An 18569-nucleotide genomic window follows, 5' to 3' on the forward strand; every position below is an offset into this window, starting at 1 on the left:
AGCCGGAGCAGGGTACCCCGGAGGGTTGGGATCGGGCCAGGAAGGAGCGGTCCGTCTACGGTTACCGCGACGGGTATTCTGATGCCGCTATAGTGAACTTTGCTCTCCCCAGCGCCTGGCATGAGGTTATTGGCGACATGTAGGACTTTTGGCGGCTGAGCCTGGGCTTCCTGTAAAGTCCATTGGATCTACTTTTTATTTTTCACATTCGATTGTATTTATATTTTAGATCTTTTTTTTTCATGTTAACATGCAAGCGTCTGTTTTAACCGTACCCACAAAGAACACATGTGCGATGAAACCCTCCGTAATGTAACCAGACGAACAGGCACATGTCTTGTGCGTGCAATTACCCATGCCTCTCATTGTTTGGTAATTTGACCCAAGGACAGACATATGGAGACACGAAAAAGGCGCAGAGGACTGCCAAGCACAGGATGCGGGGGAACCGTCCCCGAGACGGGCAAACTGAGTAATATCGACACAAGCCACGGCCACTGAATGGATTGCCAAGCAAGAATTCCGAGGCGAGGGTCGCCAACAAAAAGAAATTCCTCGAATCAGATGGCGGCAAAGGGCTCTATGTGCACTATCCATCATCAAACTACAATTCAAACAAAGACACTATTGATAAGCGATGCTGGCGGCTGGCCTCATATCGCCCGACTGACGCATCTTGCCTACCCGGCTGCGAAGCGAAGGTGGCTATTTGTCGATTAAACGAACAAATGCTAAAATTATCAAGGCCTCCGAAGGTGTAGCATCGGGTTGCAGCAAAGACCCTAGGGGCGTTCGGGAGAAATCCCAGATTAGATTTAGATCGGCGGTGCTGTTATTTGACGCTGGGGTTATCCGTGACTTGTCGATAAGATCAGCGATAAAAATGGCGTCAACAAGTACACTTGTCCAAGTGACCGGTTTCATGTCATGAATAGGGTGTGCCGGTCAAGATGGTCATGATCGACCGTTATCAGAATCCAGCTTGTTTTGCCATGACTCAAAGCAACCGTCGGGATAAATTGCCATTTCTGCCATGGCGTCCGATGAGCACAAAAGTGTCTATGGCAAAATGGTTGGGCAGACCTCTGGATCGGGAGACAAAAGAAATTCCCTGGCTCTCTGAAATAAATCTTCTAAAAACAACTAGAGCTCTCGAAAATGTGACACATACGGTCTGCGCTCAAGGAGTCTTTTTGCGTGGGGGGGAATGGCGCAGTGGTTAAGCGCCATGGCTGTTACTTGAGTAACGTAGGTTCGAATCCTGCTCCCTCCACCTCCTCCCCGCTTACCGTGGCAAGGATAACCCGGCTGGCTATCGACAACAACCACCCGCCTGTGCCGTCGAGCCCACACTTGTTGGGAACTTCGTCTCCATGGCTACAAACGACCGACAGCTCCGCTGTTTGGACACAGGCCCCTCTCGATGAAGAGCCGTCAACTGCCGTCAGACGAACCCTCCGTGCGCCTGAAGGCACGGGGTCGCGTCAGTGAACAAACCTGTAAGCAGGACCGGGCACGAACCCGGTCAGGCTCGATTCGCTTCTATACCCTTGTTTTCCGCTGTGTAAATAGAGAAAATAGAAAGCGCGCCGAGATACCCCTCGGGAGGTTGCTAACGGCCGGCTAATGAGCCGGGCCGAGCCCGGCGTTAAATAATACTACTACTACTACTAGTCTTTTTGCGTGCTGCTAGAATGCAAAAAGCCGCGAGACAAATGGAGGTGGGCAACGGGCAGCTTCTTGACAAGAGCCAGCTGTTGTGCAGAATGGCGAAGGGCAAACGCTCGTGAATAAATAGAAGCCTACCAATAGTACGTCAAATTAGACATGCGCGGGGGTCCTCGTTCATACAAAGAAACTTCTCAAGACCTACATCAAGGAAAGCCAGCAATATCTGCAGCGGGGCAATCCTTTTGTGGATTAGCGCTGGCTGTCAGAGCCGAGCTCAGACTGCTCAGTATACAGTCAAACCTGTTGGACGCCAGTGATTGCTCGAACTACTGCCTACCTGTAGATGAGATACTTTCAATGCCACAACGACGCAGCACAAATCGTCATGTAGTAAACGTTTTCAGGCTTCACTTGGAGTGCGCGGGTAGTGGCCTACTATCACGCGATTCTGCAGATCCTGCGAGGCTGAGTGCGAGCATAGTTGTAGGTTGCGTTTGCTTGCAACAATAGTTATATACAATATCCAAGTTGGAAAACGGGCTGGACAACAGATCTCGGGCTAAAATCAACGTCCCATCCCTACCGCGCTGCTGCCCTAGACGCATTGAGAGTACCCTATAATCTCGTCAGTACCAGACTCTTACTGCCAAGGGAGCAACCGAGACTTTCACTTACACTGGTTAGAGACCTTGCAGGTCCCCTGAGAGCAGCACTTGGCGCCGGCCCAGTCTTGACCGCCGCACTGACCATAGAGCGGCGCGCAGCTACCCGACGGCGGCGGGGTGGTGGCAGGGGGCGGCGTGGTGGTCGGGGGCGGGTTGCCGGTGCCGGTGCCGCCGCCGGGGTTCTGGAGGGTGAGCAGGCCGGGGCGGTAGGGGAGGGCGTTGTAGTCGCCGCCGGCGTTGGGGCTGCGGCCCTGGTACAGCAGCTGCAGGTTGCAGGGGTCGATCTCGAAGCGCTGGTCGGCGTTGCTGCGGACCAGGTCGCCGTGGCTGATGTCGTTGGTCCACGTGGCGCCGCTGTTGGCCTTGCCGGCGAACGGGTCGTTTTGGGTCGCCGCCGCGGCGGTCCACGACCCGCCGAGGCTCGTGGCCGTGAAGGAGCGGAAGAAGCGGCCGTTGGAGCCCATGGCCTCGACGATCATGAGGTAGGTGCCGGTGCCCTTGACCGAGTAGACTTGCACCGCCTCGAAGAGGTTTGCCTGGGTGTCGCTCATGATGACGGTCGATGCCGAGCCGAAGTTGCCAGGGAAGTTGCCGAGAGGCATGGTGGAGCGGTAGATCTTGCCGTTGTCGCCGCAGAAGAACAGGTACATGGTGGTGCTGATTTGGCGTGATGTTAGCTTATTTGGCTCACAATATAACTAGATATGAAAATAATGAAATATGATGCTATAAAGCTGCTGTGGAAAAGTAGAGGAGCAGACGTACCCGTCAGCAATCAGCGTCTGGTCAATGGGGCCAGTGTCACTCCCAGAGATGGAGCCGGAAAAGAGCGGGTAAGCCTGGGACCATCCGTTGGCGTTGGTGGGATCGGTCGAGGTCCTGTAGCTGAACGGCGTGGCTCCCCACTGGTAGGCCAGGATCCAGATGCTCTTGGGGGCAAAGTAGAACAGGGTCGGGGCCACGGTGCCAGCGTTCATGCCGGTCTGGCGAGCCGAGCTCAGGTCGCGCAGGTTCGAGACGAGGGCAAAGTTCATGGACCCGTAGTTGGGGTTCTGGTACTTTGTGCCGTAGACGAGGTACTTGCCCTGGTAGGGAACCACGGTGAAGTCCTTCAGGGAGGCCCAGCCGTTGGCGGGCTGAGCAAGCGGGCCGCCATTGTCCTTCCAGCGGAGACCGCTGCGGGGAATGGTGCACTGCGGAGACACCAGGGCGCTGGACGCCAACAGTACGGTGCTGGCGTAGGCCAGGTTGGTCTTGATGTTTCCCAGCATGATTGCGAGCCGGTGTCTAGTACCAACCAAAAGGGAGGGGTGCAAGAACAAAAAAGGTATACCTGTGTGCTCGATCTCGGGAGGCAACCGGACATTAAGGCTCAAGCAGAATTGGCCGTTGACTTATACTTGTAGAAAAGCCATCATGTCCCGAGCGGGGAAAGTAAAATTATGAATTGTCACTGTTAGCATTACCAGTAAAGTCACAATCAGGTGTTAATGGCAACTTGTGGAAGTATTTCCTTGTCGTGGTTTCAGCGTTTTTCCACCAAAGAAAACAAATCGTAGTCGGCTTGTACCATGGTGGAAGACTGCCAAGGAATCCTCCAAGGCCCGGACCCATTTCGCCGCGTGCGGAGGGAGGCTCTCCGGCGCGTTCATTTTCTCACGTGTATACGACAAGGGTGGGAACAAATGCCGTGATAGATCCACCAATATCATCGACCCTGGACAATAAAACTTCTCCAGGTTTTCCTTTTACCCATTTTCGGTGACTGAACATGATTTCACGTCAAGGGCGCGTGCCTGGCAGAAAAAGGAAAGCGTGCAAGCGTTCAAAGGTGAGACGGTAGCCGCGCAAATCACAGCCATGTAAACGTACCCAAAGTCATCGGTGCAAACGGCCCTGTTTTACACAAAAGAGAAAACACCATGGACGCAACAAGAGGAGCAAATCACTTCACAACAGCAAAGCAAGGGGTACGGTGATTGAAAGCAAACAAAATCGATAACAAAAACGAGTGGACGCTAAATACACTTTCTAGCCAATGCTCTCCATTCCCCCAAAGAAATAAAACGCGCCTAAGTCCCAAGAGACAAAAAGAAAAAACGCCAGAACAATCTGAAGTTTAGTTTTGTGTCTCGTAGAATATATCCGTCAATCATCCCCCTCACCAACTTTCAACGAATTGATACGAGCCACTTTGCTAGCGTGCTTCTTGGCAATATGCGCTTGAAGTAAGGCTCCTCAGCTCCACAGTGGGCGTATGCAAAAGACAGAAAAAGAGCCTTTTGGGTTGCATCGTGCATATTGACCAAATCCGCTGCGGCGATCTTCTTGTTGGGCGTCGCTTTAAGCCTGAACCTCGCTGTAATTCGACTCCTTGCCCTTGTGGGAGTTCTCTTGATGATATTTCTGTTGAGACTCTTCTTTCGTGTGCTTGCCGCAGTGGTTGCACTTGTAATAATAAGTGCTAGCGCTGTTTGAGGGATAGCCGCTGTTGGCAGAGGGATACTGAGTCCAGCCGGCCGAGTAGAAGTTGCTTGAGCGTGCCTGGAGCTGGCTACCCTCGACAGGCTGGACGGCGCCGACGTTGGCCGGGGTGGGGAGGGCAGAAGCGCCGACGGCGAGGAGGCCGAGGACCTGAACAATGTTGAAGATCTGCATGTTGAGGAAATTGAAAGAAAGGAAGACTTTTCAACGAAGAGAATGAATGACCTGGAAAGGAGAGAATGAATGACCTGAAAAGGCGAGATATGGAGAGCAAGAGCAAAGAAGCTGGGAAAGGAAATTGCAAAGGAAACGATGGTCGTGATGATGAGGATGGGGTGAAGACAAGATTGAGGTGATTTGGGGGAAGGAAAGCACAGAATATATAATTTTTCTGGCCGTATAGATTCGTCAGGTCCTGTCGTCCGTATATCACTATGCTCGATAAGTCAAACCCTGCCTTTGACCCCGAGCCGCGCCGCACGGGGTTGAGATTCCTACCACAGCAAACAGCAGGCCGTGTCTCGTGTCTCATGTGCATAACAATGTCCCACTCTACTGGCGCCTCGGATGGGAGCCTCCTGCGGTTGACTCGTGGAGCATCTCTTCGGTATAACCGAAGAACTGACTATTGGTCTGTTTCTCTTCGACAACAGATTCAAGTTGCGGCTTCAATTCCTGGCCCGCAGTATCTGGTCAATTAAACAAAAAAACAAGCTTTTTTCATTTTCGCATTGACAGAATGATCACACAAGGTACATGTCAGAGTTGAGAACCCTCCTTTCAAAATGCCGTACGACGTCGCAATTCATGCCGGCAATCACCGAACGCAGATCTACCCAAGTCAGTTCGGCTCCCCCACCATCCTCATGGCCACTAACGTTGCGTACCCCCTGTTCGGCACCCCCCCTGTTCGGCACCCTGAAAATCTAACAACGAAATGCCTACTTTTATAAACTGATTTAAATATAAAATTATCAACGGACAAAAATACAATCGTTTTCACGCTTCTCCGGTTCATTAACCTCTTCTTCATCAGCTAAAGGTTCCAAATTTTCTATATCATTTTCCTGCAATCCAATAATGTTCTGTTTGTTAACCAAAAGCTCGTTTGGATCCGGAACCACCCTCCTCCTTTTAACCGGCCGTATTGCCTCCAGTTGTGCTTCCAATAAGCTGATTTTTTGCTGGGCGCTAGCCAAAAGGGTATCTTTGGCTTCGAAGCTTTTTTGGACTTTTGCAAATAAAAGACGTGAAGTAGCGTTGGTTTTGTTGGATTGGGAAAGTTTTTGCAGTTGAAGTCGGATATCTCGGGTCGTTTTAGGGGTTTTCCAAATAAGTAAAGACGGGTCGTTAATTTTTTGGGCTGGGCTTTCCGGTGTTTTATCCCTTTGCAAACCGTTGTTTTTATCTTTTATAACGTTGGCGTTGCTATTTTCTAACAAAAAAGGGCTTAAAAGTGGTTTAACCAAGTTTACCGGCCATAACCCCGTTGTACGCCAACCAGATTGAATGGTTTTTGCTATAAATGCTTTTAATCTGGCCTTTCGATAACAAAGTAGGAAATTTCGTTTTCCAATAACTGTTGAACAGCAAAATTGGCTAACAAATCCAAGTTGACGTCGATAAGCTTCTTTTAACGGCCCAAAAACCGATAGATCCAATGGTTGAAGAACGTGTGACGAATGAGGGGGTAAATATAGGAGTTGAATATTATTTTGCAAGCAAAGAAGCATAAATTCGTCCGTTATATGTGATCCATGGCCATCCAAAACTAATAACCGCTTTTCAGGGGTTAAAGGTTGGGTATACGGAATAAACACCTTTTTTAACCATTCGATAGCCGTTTGGTTATTTGTCCACCCGTTTTCGGTTGCATGAAATTGCCAATTATCGAAAGGGCTTAAATCCGTGGAAAACCATTGTTGTTGTACGTTTTTTCCCTTAAATATAACGAGGGGAGGGAGGGCAACGCCCGTAGCCGATATACATTCGATTATAGTCGTCCAACCACGCGTTCCGGGCTCTTTTCGTTGCAACGGCCGGATCCCGTTAAGCCCTAATACTAGGCCATTAGATCCTTTGCCTTCCATTATACCGGTTTCGTCCATATTCCAACGGTTTTCCGGTTTAATAGCGTTAATAACCGGGTTCGTAATATAAAGCCACCAAGATTTAATTACCTCCGTAGTAGCGCCATTAACCCGGGCGTTATCTATTCGACGGGGCCTTTGGGTTTTAAGGATTGGATAACGAGCCAAAAAACGAGTTATCCAACGTTTTCCAAGGCCTTTTGTCTCTCCGGCGGCTTGAAGAATTCGTTCGGCAAAAAAGCGTAATTCTTGATGCGTTGGCGGAAGCCCTAAAGCTGTTTGGGTAAGTACCCAATCAGCCAAATGCTTTTCCTGTTCCGTGGAAAGCCTTTGAAAAGGGCTTTGTGCTTTTTTATAAGGTTGAAAACCTTTAAGTCGACTTTGAAGTGTAGACCTAGGTATTCCCCATTTTCGGGAGGTTTTTGCAATTGGATTGCCATTATTGACGTCGTTAATTGCAGATATAAGCTGTTTTTCAGTATATTGCTTCATTGGAAAATGGAGAATTAAAATCAGAAAAAAGTAAATCCAAAAGTGACAGATTCATCGAGATATTTATAATAGAAGTTGGAGGATAAAAATAAAAGTGTTGTTATTTTTGGGTGCCGAACAGGGGGGGTGCCGAACAGGGGGTACGCAACGTTAAACCGAAATAGGGGCTTCTCCCGTACTAAAGAAGGAATGCATTTTCTGTGTGAATAAAGTGAGCTATACATATCATTTCACGGTTCACTCATCTCGGGCATCTTAACTTGTATTTATAGAATGTCAAATTCAATGAGTTCATAGGTAGCCCTATCAGTCCAAGTGGTAGGCAAAATAACCCGGAAATTTAAAGGTAAGAGGATAGGACTTGGCGGTCCTACACAGGGTTGTTATATGCGGCAGAGGACCCAAGGGGAATTCTGAATACAAGACAAAAACGGCCCGGCCACATGTCAATGGCTGCAAGCAAACTTCCAACAATTTCCTCTTCTCGCCTTCGCGCTGTCTCTAACTTGTGTAGCCCATAGCCACAAGGGCCCTGGTGGAAGCCGGTCCGGGGCTTGTTCAACTGTCAAGTGCTGTTCAAGGGTCTGCGATATATATACGCAAACATAAGTGGTCATAACCCCCGCACATATGGCATCCGGGCCGGGCCTTAGCCTAAACCCTCACCACAACCTCGGGATGCACTAGCAGCCTTGGAATGGCCTCAACAGTGTTTGGTTCGATGCTATGAGATTAAGCTGATTACCGTCCGGTCTGATGTTGTTGGAACGATTACGCGGAAGGACACCCCACTATTGGTAATGGTGACCGTACGAGAGCGATGGCAGAGATGGCGTAATGATGAGATGGTTTGCATCCAAGGACCATCTCCTTCTCAGCAGCCTTGTCCGGTGTGTTATCAAGCTTGCTCCATCACATTCACCAAAAGGTGGCTGAGGCTATGCCCCTGTGACCAGAGAGATACATGGTAAAACGAACGACAAGTTCGCTCCATTAAAATAGCTATGTAGGGACTCTAGGTCAGTACCGTCGTGTGCGGTTCAAGATGGACAAAGCCAATGGACTGATGGTACACCAAAATGTTGATCTCAGTCAGCAAAGAATAGAAACCTTGCTAATCTTAAAACATAAGACCTTTTGGATGTCTGTTATTAAGTTGGTGTCTTGGAACCCAAGCTCTGTTCTGACTGCTTGTCAGCATGGGAAGAGCTACATTATCAGCTCTTTCATCGTAAGTTGACTGACACGTGGAACTTGAGAGAACTCGATTGCGGACCCCCTCACCATCGATAGACATAGGTGGAAGGGCCGGCTCACTGTATTCTCTGGATTCCGATTCCTAATCAAATTCCAAAGTCATGGTATCAACCAGACCAGGCAGACCCAGGCTTTTTGCACCCATAATCCGGCAAGAGATATTTGCAATCCTGAAGCAGCTGTATTCAAGTCTTTGTGTAACCAGGCCTATGCTTTTGCACCGAGCTCTAACCTTGGGCTCCATCCTCATTTGAGCGTGACAATCTCTTTTGACTTACTTTTCACTCTCCCTCCCCTTCTATGTTCTTCCCCTTAGAGCCATGCTTCTTCTTGACGCTCCGCCATTCTACCAGCATGCTGAATGGCAGCGAAAGGGCAGCCAAGATCACGGCCAGCATAAACGCCCTGGTGATGGCATAGTTGACCCTATCGAGGGCGTCCAAGTAGTCCGGGGTGTTGTCCCCATCAAAGATTTCCTCCAGCTGCTCGCGCAAATCCCTTGCCTCGCCCTCGCCAAAGATCTGGCCGGTCAGTTCGGGTCCGATCTGCACGAATATCTCTTTCTGGATGATACTCTGGGCCACCGGTACCCACAACGCGAAACCGAAAAGCCTCGCGAAGAGGGACAGGCTCGTGCCCCTTGCCAATTTGGAGCTCGGTAGCACGGCCTGAACAGCAACGTTTGCCTGCTCGCCTCCGGCTCCGACACCAACGCCGATGAGGATCTGAGCACCAATACTACAAGACGTTGGGTCGAGACAAGGTAATGTAATTAGCAGCGTCAGCTTTCACGGCGTTATAAAGGGGAACTCTCTTACACGAAACCAAGGTTGCGATTTGGGTCAATAATCATCAACATTGCCGCACCAGCCGTGGCCAATACGGAACCGAGAATCATGTAGGGGTTGTAGTAGCCGGTTGCCACCACAAGTCCGCCCGCGGCGACTGCGCCAACCGTGGTGCTGAGGCATAACGCCAGCTGTTTGAAGCCTGAAGCTTGGGGATTATCCCCTTGGAGGGATTGGAACCTAAATTTTGTTAAAAGTCAGATATTATGGCGGAAAAAAATGCCATCTGCTAGAGAAGAGAAAGAGGAAAGGCCTTACCAAAGCTGCAAGAAAAACAAAACAATCCCAAAACTTCCGTTCAAGAAAAAGAGAAACAGAGTTGACCCCGCGACTGATCTCCGGCTCACGATGCTCCAAGGGACAGTGGCGTCTTCCCCTTGAAAACGCTGCAAGGCCATCCAGGGCAAAATGGTCGCCGCAAACACGGTAAGCGCGGCGACGACTTTGCCATCACTCCACGCGTTGTTCTCGCCGCCCCATTGCAGAGCCAGCACCAGGCAGATGAGCGAGGTCAAGAGGAGCAGGGTCCCCAGAGGGTCGAGTCGCATGATCAATTGGCCCCAGGTCATTTTCTTTCCGGACGTGGACATTGTAGATTCCATGTTGTTGGGCAGATAAAAGACGATGAGTAGAACAATTACCGCCCCAACGGGGAGATTGACTATGTGATGGGCCAAATCGTTAGCACTGCTCGACTGTCGTTTGCAGATTTTTGGAGGTCGAAAATGAACAGATAAAGTAGAAAACAACAACTTACACCAAAAGCACCATCTCCAAGACGCCCTTGTCGTTATAGCACCACCTAGCGGTCACCCAATAAGTATTTCTTTTTTTCGTCTTTCTTCAGAACGTTGATCGAGAGATTCAAAGCGATGGAATGGAACAAATACCAATTATCGGCCCTAGAACGTTCGCAATTGCATATGCACCCCCGAAAAACCCAACATATAAGCTCCTCTTCCTCAGCGCGGTTAGATGGGCAAGAATGATCAAGGTGCCGTCCATGACGCCAGCCATCCCCACGCCCTGCACCATTCTTCCGAAAATAAAGACGGCGGAGGACGGGGCAAACCCGCACAGGGCGCTCCCCAACAAATAAATGTTGACAGAGGTCACAAAGGTCCACTTGTTGTTGAGCAGCGTGTAGGCCCGACCAAAGGGAAGCAGCATGGCAACGCCGGTGATTTGCCCACCGACGCTGTACCAGGCAACGTCCCCAAAGCTCTGGAACGTGTCGCTGATGGTGGGGACGGCGGTGGCGATGACCATCTGGCCAACCACGACTATGAAGGCGGCGGCGAACAGGGCAACCATTGTTAGTGCAAACGGTAGCCCCGAGGGGTACTGGGACTCGTCGTCGCCGTCCTTTTCTTTCTCGTCTAGAGGCTGCTCGTTGAACATGATCTCGGACTTGGCTTCTTCATTATGCCCGGCCATGGCACCTATACCCAGCTCTGGACACAAGTTTAGCGGATCCGATGAATGTGCGAGGCTCGCATATTCTCGAAACTCGGACGGGCCCGAGGAGGCTTTTGAGCTTGACATTGGGAAGGCTTTGAGGATGTTGGCAATGCGCAATAACCGAATTTGATATTTGTGTTTTGGTTCTCGTGGAATAGGAGAATGATCAAATCGAGGCGGAAAAGGGTGCTTTTTTCTCTTCCTCACATGAATCAGTCAGCCAAAAGCTCCTAGCAAACTGTCAACCAGTAACAGTCCACCGCTTTTCATACCTTGCGAAATCTGTAAAAACTAATCTAGCAAACAAGAAGCTTTGCGTTAGCGGGCCGATTTCGAAAGTTTCCACCATTTACGGGCTTGGGTTAACTTCATCTCAAGAGGCAAAAGCCAACACTTATAGGTAGGGCCCAGGTCCCTCTTATCTGACAAACCATCCCGAAGGCCCTGGTTCGACGACGCTTGAACATAGCGTGGTAAGGCCGTGGCATCACGATGAAGAATTTCGAGCTTCGGAACTTCACGAGACCGTCTCAAGTCTTTTGTCATCATTCTGCTCACGTTGAGTTTTTGAAGCTCAAAACCTTTCGTTTAGACTTTGCGCGAGGAAGGATGGGGTACGCATCAGACGGATTCCGAATAACACGAGCTTCTCACTGTGCGTCATAGATCTCTAGCTATTATAAATTGTGACTAAAAAAATATACATGATCCCGATGTTTATTTTGGGTGAAAGAAGCCCAGCTTATGGAACCCTTGGATCCTTTCTATGAGCAGAATCCCACTGCCCCTCGCCCAGTCCGCAATCAGCCAAGGTGCGGCTGTCCTGCGATGCATGTGCAACGCCCAAAAGATACGAGGCGGTAAATCTAACTCCAGCCCTCGTCCTAATCACCAGCATCGGACGCTTTACATCGGACGGCAGTCGCTAGCGCGCTCTCTCCTGGGATCCCCCCGACGAGAAAAGACATAAAACCTCACCTTGGTGAGCGAAGCTTTTTACTCAGAATGGCACAATCCAATTCTCTGTGCTCTGGGCCAGACACAGGATAACCGATGCTTTTTGCTTATTTAAAAGGATATGTCGGTGGTTTACATATATGACAAGCTAGTATGCTGGTCAAGGTCTGCTTTGACGCTGCCGTTCTTTCCCGGTCGAGACCGAAGGGTATTGACAACTTCAGAAGTTCAGGGTGGTCCGCTACAGCTTGTTCGGTTCCCTCCAGGAAGCAGCGAAAGACCAAACCGCAGTTGTCTCGACATGTCTCGGTGTACGGCTGAAGGCACCGACCATCAAAAGCCCATCGACACGGCCGTAGGTTTCTGGACAATCAAGCACTTTCTTCCAAGCGACTTTTCGGCAATGACGACCAGACAGGAGCTGATCCATCTACTAGGTACTAACATTCTCAGTGTGATCTGCGAAATGTGGCTTGGCATATGCTCTTGAGCCCCATCAAGATTACAGTTGGGGCAGATTTGCCGCAATGCCCCAAGAAAACAACTGGGTAATATGGCTGGTGTAAACTCGGGGCTTGGCCAGTCTTCCAAGCTTCCTTGCCCAGGCAAAGCTTTGACTGCACTTGTATCAAAAGGGTCTACATCACCGCTCAAGCTGCCACGACGATGAAAGAGCTGCTTTGGCTATGAGAGACGTGTAGCCCAAGCAAGTTCTTCAGCAAGTCACTGTTTGCAAAATATTCAAGGAGACGCTTGACATGTCCACTGGGACGGGCAACCGACAGACGCAACGGCCAAGGCCACTTCTTTCTTTCTTCCCTTTCGGGTGTCGTCCCTAACAGCACAGCGTTACTCGCGCCCCCCGGCTGCAACGATACGAGAGAATCAAAACGTAGGAATGCGGAAGAGCCAAAAAACAATTTGACAATGCTTTGTCATTGTGGTCGACGATCCGGGCAGGTCTCGAACCTGCAGCCTCCTGATACTTTGTTCTGAGGAATCGTAGTCAGACGCGCTACCATTACGCCACCGGACCTCTTTGTATTATGACTCAGCAGTTGAGTCATTGTGTTATGATACCCCCATTCTGTAGATATTATGGGGCATGTTGTCTCTTGATGGCCAGACGCCCAATCTCTGGTGCAAGCAGCAGCTTGCCAAAAGTTCTAACTGCGTGTGCAGTCCATGAATTACTATTTGAAACTATATGACGAGGTCAATAGTCCCCTGCAGGCATATTCTTGAGGCTCCAAGCATGCCGCGTGATCAAGAACGCTGGGTTGCTGTTCTGCCTTGGTTCTTAACTTGAGCTGCATCGTGCATGGCTTGGGGTAGTCCATGTGGCACGCTTTTGATATATTCCAAGGCCCTGTGAAGGTACGGACGGAATTCGCACAACTATCAAAATAGAGTCCCAGGGTCTGTCTTTTCTATAATAGATAGTCAAGTGTAAACTCTGACGCTGGGAAAGCCCGACTTACGTGCTGCAGTATGAGGTTGTTGTCAAATCGGCTACCTACTATAGTAGACATCTGGGTGGTGACTATATTACTCGTGTAACTGCCGCATTGGGTTCCAAGGATGTTAGTCCTGCCTTTGGAAGTTCGTAGAAGCTTCATAGTAAGGTCGCACAGTGCCAACATTACAGGCTACAAACATCCCTCAGTTGATATTGTAGATGGTAAAGTTCAGGCCGTATACGCGGCAGCTCGCTTTCAGTCCGATTGACAGTCGTCATGCTTCCTTGCGGGTTGCACTACCGTCAGCCTGGTTGAGGCTAGCTATCTAAGCCGCATCTGATCAAAGTTTTGTTCTTACTTCACAACAAAGTGCACATAGCGCCATTCACCGCCAGCGACGGTGAATAATTTTTTTTCCAAATTCCGCGTACAGGGAAACCATGAATCATCCAACCAGAGCCAATTAATATCCTTGAAGGACTCGGGCCTTGAAAAAGACCGAATCGGAACTAGATGACGGAGATCGAGTTCGTCTCAGGTCGTGGTAGTGAAGTTGGAGCAATCAATGCAAAATTCCCGACGCCGAGACTACCGAGTGCATAATCTGCATTAAAAAAAAAGCCTAAAAAGCTGATGAGATCGCACGGGATTCAGAACCCCCCGGTATCCGCCCGATTGAATTATCGCACTCATCGAATTGTTCAAAGTTTAATTATTTGTTCTTTTGAGATTATGCAAAGTAAATATAGTCACTTGTTAGCTATAATTGCTCGGCAACACCGACATAAGGATCGCGAATAGTAAAAGCACAGATATGACTTAAAAAGAGCAGCTTCACACCTCACTCGAAGCTGACTTGAGATGATTATCATCCTCAGCAGTCAACTGATTAGATCTCAATTCTTAGCTTTTCTTAACAAAACAAGAAATCTCTTTCATTACCCAAGTCTTCTTCCTTTGTTCTCCTTCTTCTTAAAGATGCTTGCCAAAGTTGCTCTTTTACTTTTGCCTTTGTTGGCATCCGCCGCCGCCACGCCGGTCCCCCCTAAAGCTGGCATCGTCGCTCGCGGCGGTCGCAAGTGGGAGTTTCTGGACACAAGAAAAGGAAAGAATCCGTTGTATACCATAGGTGAAGAGCGAACCAAGTCGCCCCCAAAGGCGGAACTGATTCGCACTCATGGTGTTCGCTCTGGCGGTAGTAGCAGAGATCCCGCGGCTTTGCATGAAAATGACTGGAACGACCCGGACGCATACGACGCCGCGAATGACAGAGTAAGTGATCTTTCCCGGGGGACACCAAAAATGATTCTTTGTTATTTCAAGCGATTGTACTGACTTTGCGCCCGCGTCTCTTCCTTCTGCAAAAAAAAAGTCTCGCACGATCGACCGTATAGATCTTGATGCTCACAATAACCGCTACTGGAATCCGAGATTCTACTCATAAATTTGGCCTTTCATATTTGCCACGCCATTCTGCTCTTGGTCTTATCCAGGCGCCATGAAATATTTCATGGGAGCTATTGATATCACCAATGAGACTCGACATGGGCTGTTGCTCTTATTGGTGAAGCGCTGATAAATCTTTCAGGCCATCGGGGTCATGGTTGCTTTCGTACCTGTTTGTCTGCTCTTGGTTATATTTGGTCTTGGTATCTTTGTCTTTTTTTTCTTCTTCTTGACATTGTGTCTTTTCACGTGTGTTTCTTTTCTTCTTTTGCAGTTTTGGTTTTTTGGCTTCTTCATAGACCGGTACAGATACAGATATAGATATAGAACATTGGAATTGAGATATACTACAAGTCTACAACACTCTATTATATGCAGTCTTTCTACCATTGAAAGTTATTGTGGTAGGTACGTTCTCTTTCATGGTTTACAGGCAGACAGTGAGTAAGCAATCCTTCTATTACGTGTTATAGCAAATCCCAACACAACTAACCTGTTAACCCGCACTGATGTTAAGCGTTGACGAGAGGTCCGGGTATAAGAAGGCAACTCAAGCAGCACGGGAGAAACCTGCTAACCAAAAATCACTCGCAAGTTCATCAACATCAGCCGTCATGCTGTGGGGCTTGTACCACATCAGCCAATGTGCCGTACTATGGTCTCGCTTGTTTGATGAACTCAAAACTCAGAGTCGCGTGACGGCATTGGGAAGATATCCAGTACTCGGGAGCTGGGACTGTGTAACTGATCTCGGTCTGAGAATCAGTTAGAGTTGCAGGGCTGCCCGAGAGACCATCGCACAGCCATCTTTCAATGACAAGCTGATTTAATTCATAAGATTCTGCGAATCTGGTGCTCTGCTGCCGCGGCAATGCATTCCGAGCTTACAATGTAGTCAGAAATATTAAATGGACTGGCAGTCTCAGATAAGGTGAGACGGCACTGCGAAATGAATGGCATCTACCCTTGAAGGAAAGCTGAGATGCGTCCAGCTGATATCTGCCGACGCCTTGTAACGGGACACGACAAAGCGAGGTAGGGCATGCTGTGCTTGCCTCATCGGGAAAGTCTTGTACGCCAGTTGCACAGGATTTAGTCGCGTGCTGACTCTCGTGATGGAACATGCCGTGGCACCTTTGGGACTCCACTACCACAGTTGGTACTTCGTAAGTTGGTGATTGGAACTCGTTCAAATTCCGGCCGGCCGCCTCCCTGTCAAACCGTACTGGGCATAGGGCTCCGAGGACGAATGGGGGGATGCGCAATGAACATCCCCACAGTTTTCGGCTGACGTGGTATGCGGGAGCAAGTAGGATCCAGGGGATCCAACAGGGTTCATTTGCTGTCAGACTTTTTAGGATCGGCAAAGATCAGCGTTGGCACCAACATTGGCATCCAGGGGTTTTACTTCCCGCTTTCTTCTGCACACGGGCGGTTCGGCTGTTGATATTTGAGCTTTTTTTTTCTTTTTCTTACTTTTTCAGGTAGATTGAACAACTGACGACAATTTGTGGCAGGCTAATTGCCGTGTCACACGTAGAAACACGGTAGTCTAATTCGTTGCCCAGTCTGTCTTTCTTTTGGTTACGGTCGTACACGCTGCAAAAAAGAAGCCAGAAGAACCGATTGGCGCTCATTAACAATTGCCAAATTGCCAAGAAAGACACACGCGCCCGGTACCTGTTGGGATTTGGTGGAAGGAGCCAAAAGGTTTGTCCAAGATCCATCCATTCGACCATTCCTGGCAGCAGCAAACCCACTTTACTGCCTTGTAAACGTTGTTCGCCTGCTGCTACGCTGTACGTGATAGGCACAACCGCCCCTCCACTTTGGATATAATGATCTTCTGATGATCTCTGCTGCTCGTTAGTTCTCGTCTTCCGTCTCTTTTTAACATCCACTTCCCCTCGTTCCATCTACTTCTTCCTCTTGCGCTAGACACCTCACCTTCCAGTCTATTGACGCCTTTTTATTGCGATACTTACCTAATTAGTGGCGCCAACAAGGAAAGGCAACCCGCTCATCCTTGTCACCTTCGTTTGCTTCTCAACACTCATTTCTGTCCCGCGACTCGAGTCGATCTTTCTCCATCAATCTCTTGTCCCGATTAGGTTTCTTGTTTACCTTTCTCTGCTGTCCCTGGTCCTGTGATCAACCTGTAGCAACAAACTTTTTTTTTTTTTTGCTCATTACCTCAAACATCACACTCGGCCAACCAGGCAAGTGCGACAGTATCGTCGACCGCATCACAATGAAGGCCACACTCGTCACGGCCCTTGTCGGCGCCACGGCGGTCAACGCCACCTCGTTCCGCCCTGCCGCCACACAGCAGCACGCCCGACCACAGTCTCAGGTGTTCGACCGCTCCCTCCACCGCGCAGACCCCGTCGCGGTCGCGGGCTCCAACAGCCGCGTGTTCGCCGCCAGCGTCATGTCCACGGCTGCGGCGGCCGAGAAGCCGCCCGTGGTCGGCGGCGCATACCTGTCGTCCTCGGAGATCACCTCGGTCGGGGGCCGCTTCACGGTGCCCAGGGCCACGCAGCCGACCAAGGGGGCCATCGCGGGCCAGGACATCGAGTACGGGGCATCGTTCTGGGTGGGCATCGACGGCGTCAACTGCACGACGGGCACGCTCCGCGCCGGCATCGACATCTTCTGGAGCTCGCGGGGCGAGAGCTACCACGCGTGGTACCAGGTGTCGGCCGACTCGTCCAAGGACTTCCTCGCGGGCGAGATTGACGTTGCGCCCGGCGACGAGCTGCACGTCACCGCCACGGCCAGCGGCGGCAACGGGACCCTGGTGGTGAACAACCGCTCGACCAACCAGACGGTGGAGCGGCACCTGGCCCCGGGCGAGAAGCTGTGCCGCAGCGAGGCGGCCTGGCTGATTGAGGACTTTGTGCTCGTCCAGGCCATTGGTGCGCCGGTTGCGCTGGTCAACTTTACCGACGTGACCTTTGGCGACATGAAGACGACCATGCAGTGCGGCAGCTCAGAGCGCGCGGAGCCGGTCAACCTGGACGACGTCAAGGTCATGGACGTTGAGGTTGAGGAGCAGGGTGGGAAGTTGACGGATTGTCAAATGACTGGGGTTGATCAGATGACGTGCAAGAGGTTTGCCTAGGGTCATTTTCGAGAAGACTGCATGCTTGTTGCCGTGATCGCATATGCATATACTATTTTTGGCGGAAAAGGCTGGATACAACTTGACAATTTCTGATACGGGATTTGGGTAATTCGTAAAGTTGGTGATTTTCTTGACCTGACTAGACTAGACTAGACCAGACTAGTCTAAAATGTCGAGATATCAAAATAGCTCGGCGGCAGTCGGTTCTCCGGGTGGGGTTTTCATCAGTCATAGCAATTTAGGTCATACCAGTAAACCCAAAAGAGGCAAGTTCTCGCAGGGGACGGCGTTTGGGAACCAAAATAGACACAATAGAACCTGCTCTGGGCTCTTGGCTCGCGCATACATGGTGTGATATTTGGGGATTTTTGTAGAGCAATTGGTGCTAACTGCAAACTTTGACAAATTATTAATGGTCGCAACATTTAGGTAAGGTAATCATTGGCCCGCAGATGTCAGGCTTCGGCGGGGTCTAGACAGTCACTCCACCGGCATTTGAGCTGTCAAATAGATGACTCTTCATTGGCGACGACATTTGATGATTCAGTGGTGAAGATATATACCTAGATGACTAGACCTGGATCCCACTAGCATATTAAAAGAAAAAAAAA

General features: G+C 49.9%; 5 protein-coding genes, 1 non-coding gene and 1 pseudogene across 7 annotated transcripts; 4 read left to right on the forward strand and 3 right to left on the reverse strand.

The window, feature by feature from the left end:
* The first annotated feature begins 1201 nt into the window (after window positions 1-1201).
* On the forward strand, window positions 1202-1273 carry MGG_20310 (annotated as a pseudogene). The gene has a single exon. The product of its transcript is annotated as a tRNA-OTHER (tRNA).
* Window positions 1274-2266: 993 nt separating this feature from the next.
* MGG_09036 (alpha-L-arabinofuranosidase) lies at window positions 2267-3669 on the reverse strand (the record flags this gene model as incomplete). The annotated part of the gene is made up of 3 exons (XM_003721252.1): window positions 3102-3669; window positions 2347-2993; window positions 2267-2286 (listed from the first exon to the last, which is right to left on the reverse strand). Exons 1-3 carry the CDS (start codon window positions 3605-3607, stop codon window positions 2267-2269), a joined length of 1173 nt encoding a protein of 390 aa, XP_003721300.1. The 5' UTR covers window positions 3608-3669.
* A 5271-nt stretch (window positions 3670-8940) lies between these two features.
* Window positions 8941-11052, reverse strand: MGG_15047 (major facilitator superfamily transporter; the record flags this gene model as incomplete). The annotated part of the gene is made up of 5 exons (XM_003721253.1): window positions 8941-9397; window positions 9478-9687; window positions 9832-10168; window positions 10265-10309; window positions 10398-11052. 5 exons carry the CDS (start codon window positions 11050-11052, stop codon window positions 8941-8943), a joined length of 1704 nt encoding a protein of 567 aa, XP_003721301.1.
* A 1174-nt stretch (window positions 11053-12226) lies between these two features.
* Window positions 12227-13114, forward strand: MGG_18044 (uncharacterized protein; the record flags this gene model as incomplete). Its single annotated transcript, XM_003721254.1, has 2 exons — window positions 12227-12280; window positions 13019-13114. The coding sequence occupies 2 exons, from the start codon at window positions 12227-12229 to the stop codon at window positions 13112-13114; spliced, it is 150 nt and encodes a 49-aa protein (XP_003721302.1).
* MGG_20311 lies at window positions 12874-12961 on the reverse strand. The gene has a single exon. It is a non-coding gene; the product is annotated as a tRNA-Arg (tRNA).
* A 1249-nt stretch (window positions 13115-14363) lies between the features above and the next one.
* Window positions 14364-14887, forward strand: MGG_12690 (uncharacterized protein; the record flags this gene model as incomplete). Its single annotated transcript, XM_003721255.1, has 2 exons — window positions 14364-14657; window positions 14780-14887. The coding sequence occupies 2 exons, from the start codon at window positions 14364-14366 to the stop codon at window positions 14885-14887; spliced, it is 402 nt and encodes a 133-aa protein (XP_003721303.1).
* A 1427-nt stretch (window positions 14888-16314) lies between these two features.
* Window positions 16315-18286, forward strand: MGG_09032 (aspergillopepsin-2). The gene is made up of 2 exons (XM_003721256.1): window positions 16315-16696; window positions 16825-18286. Exon 2 carries the CDS (start codon window positions 17083-17085, stop codon window positions 17953-17955), a length of 873 nt encoding a protein of 290 aa, XP_003721304.1. The 5' UTR covers window positions 16315-16696; window positions 16825-17082; the 3' UTR covers window positions 17956-18286.
* The last annotated feature ends 283 nt before the right edge of the window (window positions 18287-18569 follow it).

This window comes from Pyricularia oryzae, chromosome 7 (assembly GCF_000002495.2).
Source record: "Pyricularia oryzae 70-15 chromosome 7, whole genome shotgun sequence".
Lineage (NCBI taxonomy): Eukaryota > Fungi > Ascomycota > Sordariomycetes > Magnaporthales > Pyriculariaceae > Pyricularia > Pyricularia oryzae.

What these genes read in the sequence shown, in the direction of transcription:
- MGG_09032 (XM_003721256.1), top strand. Translation starts at nt 17,083, where the DNA reads ATGAAGGCCACACTCGTCACGGCCCTTGTCGGCGCCACGGCGGTCAAC.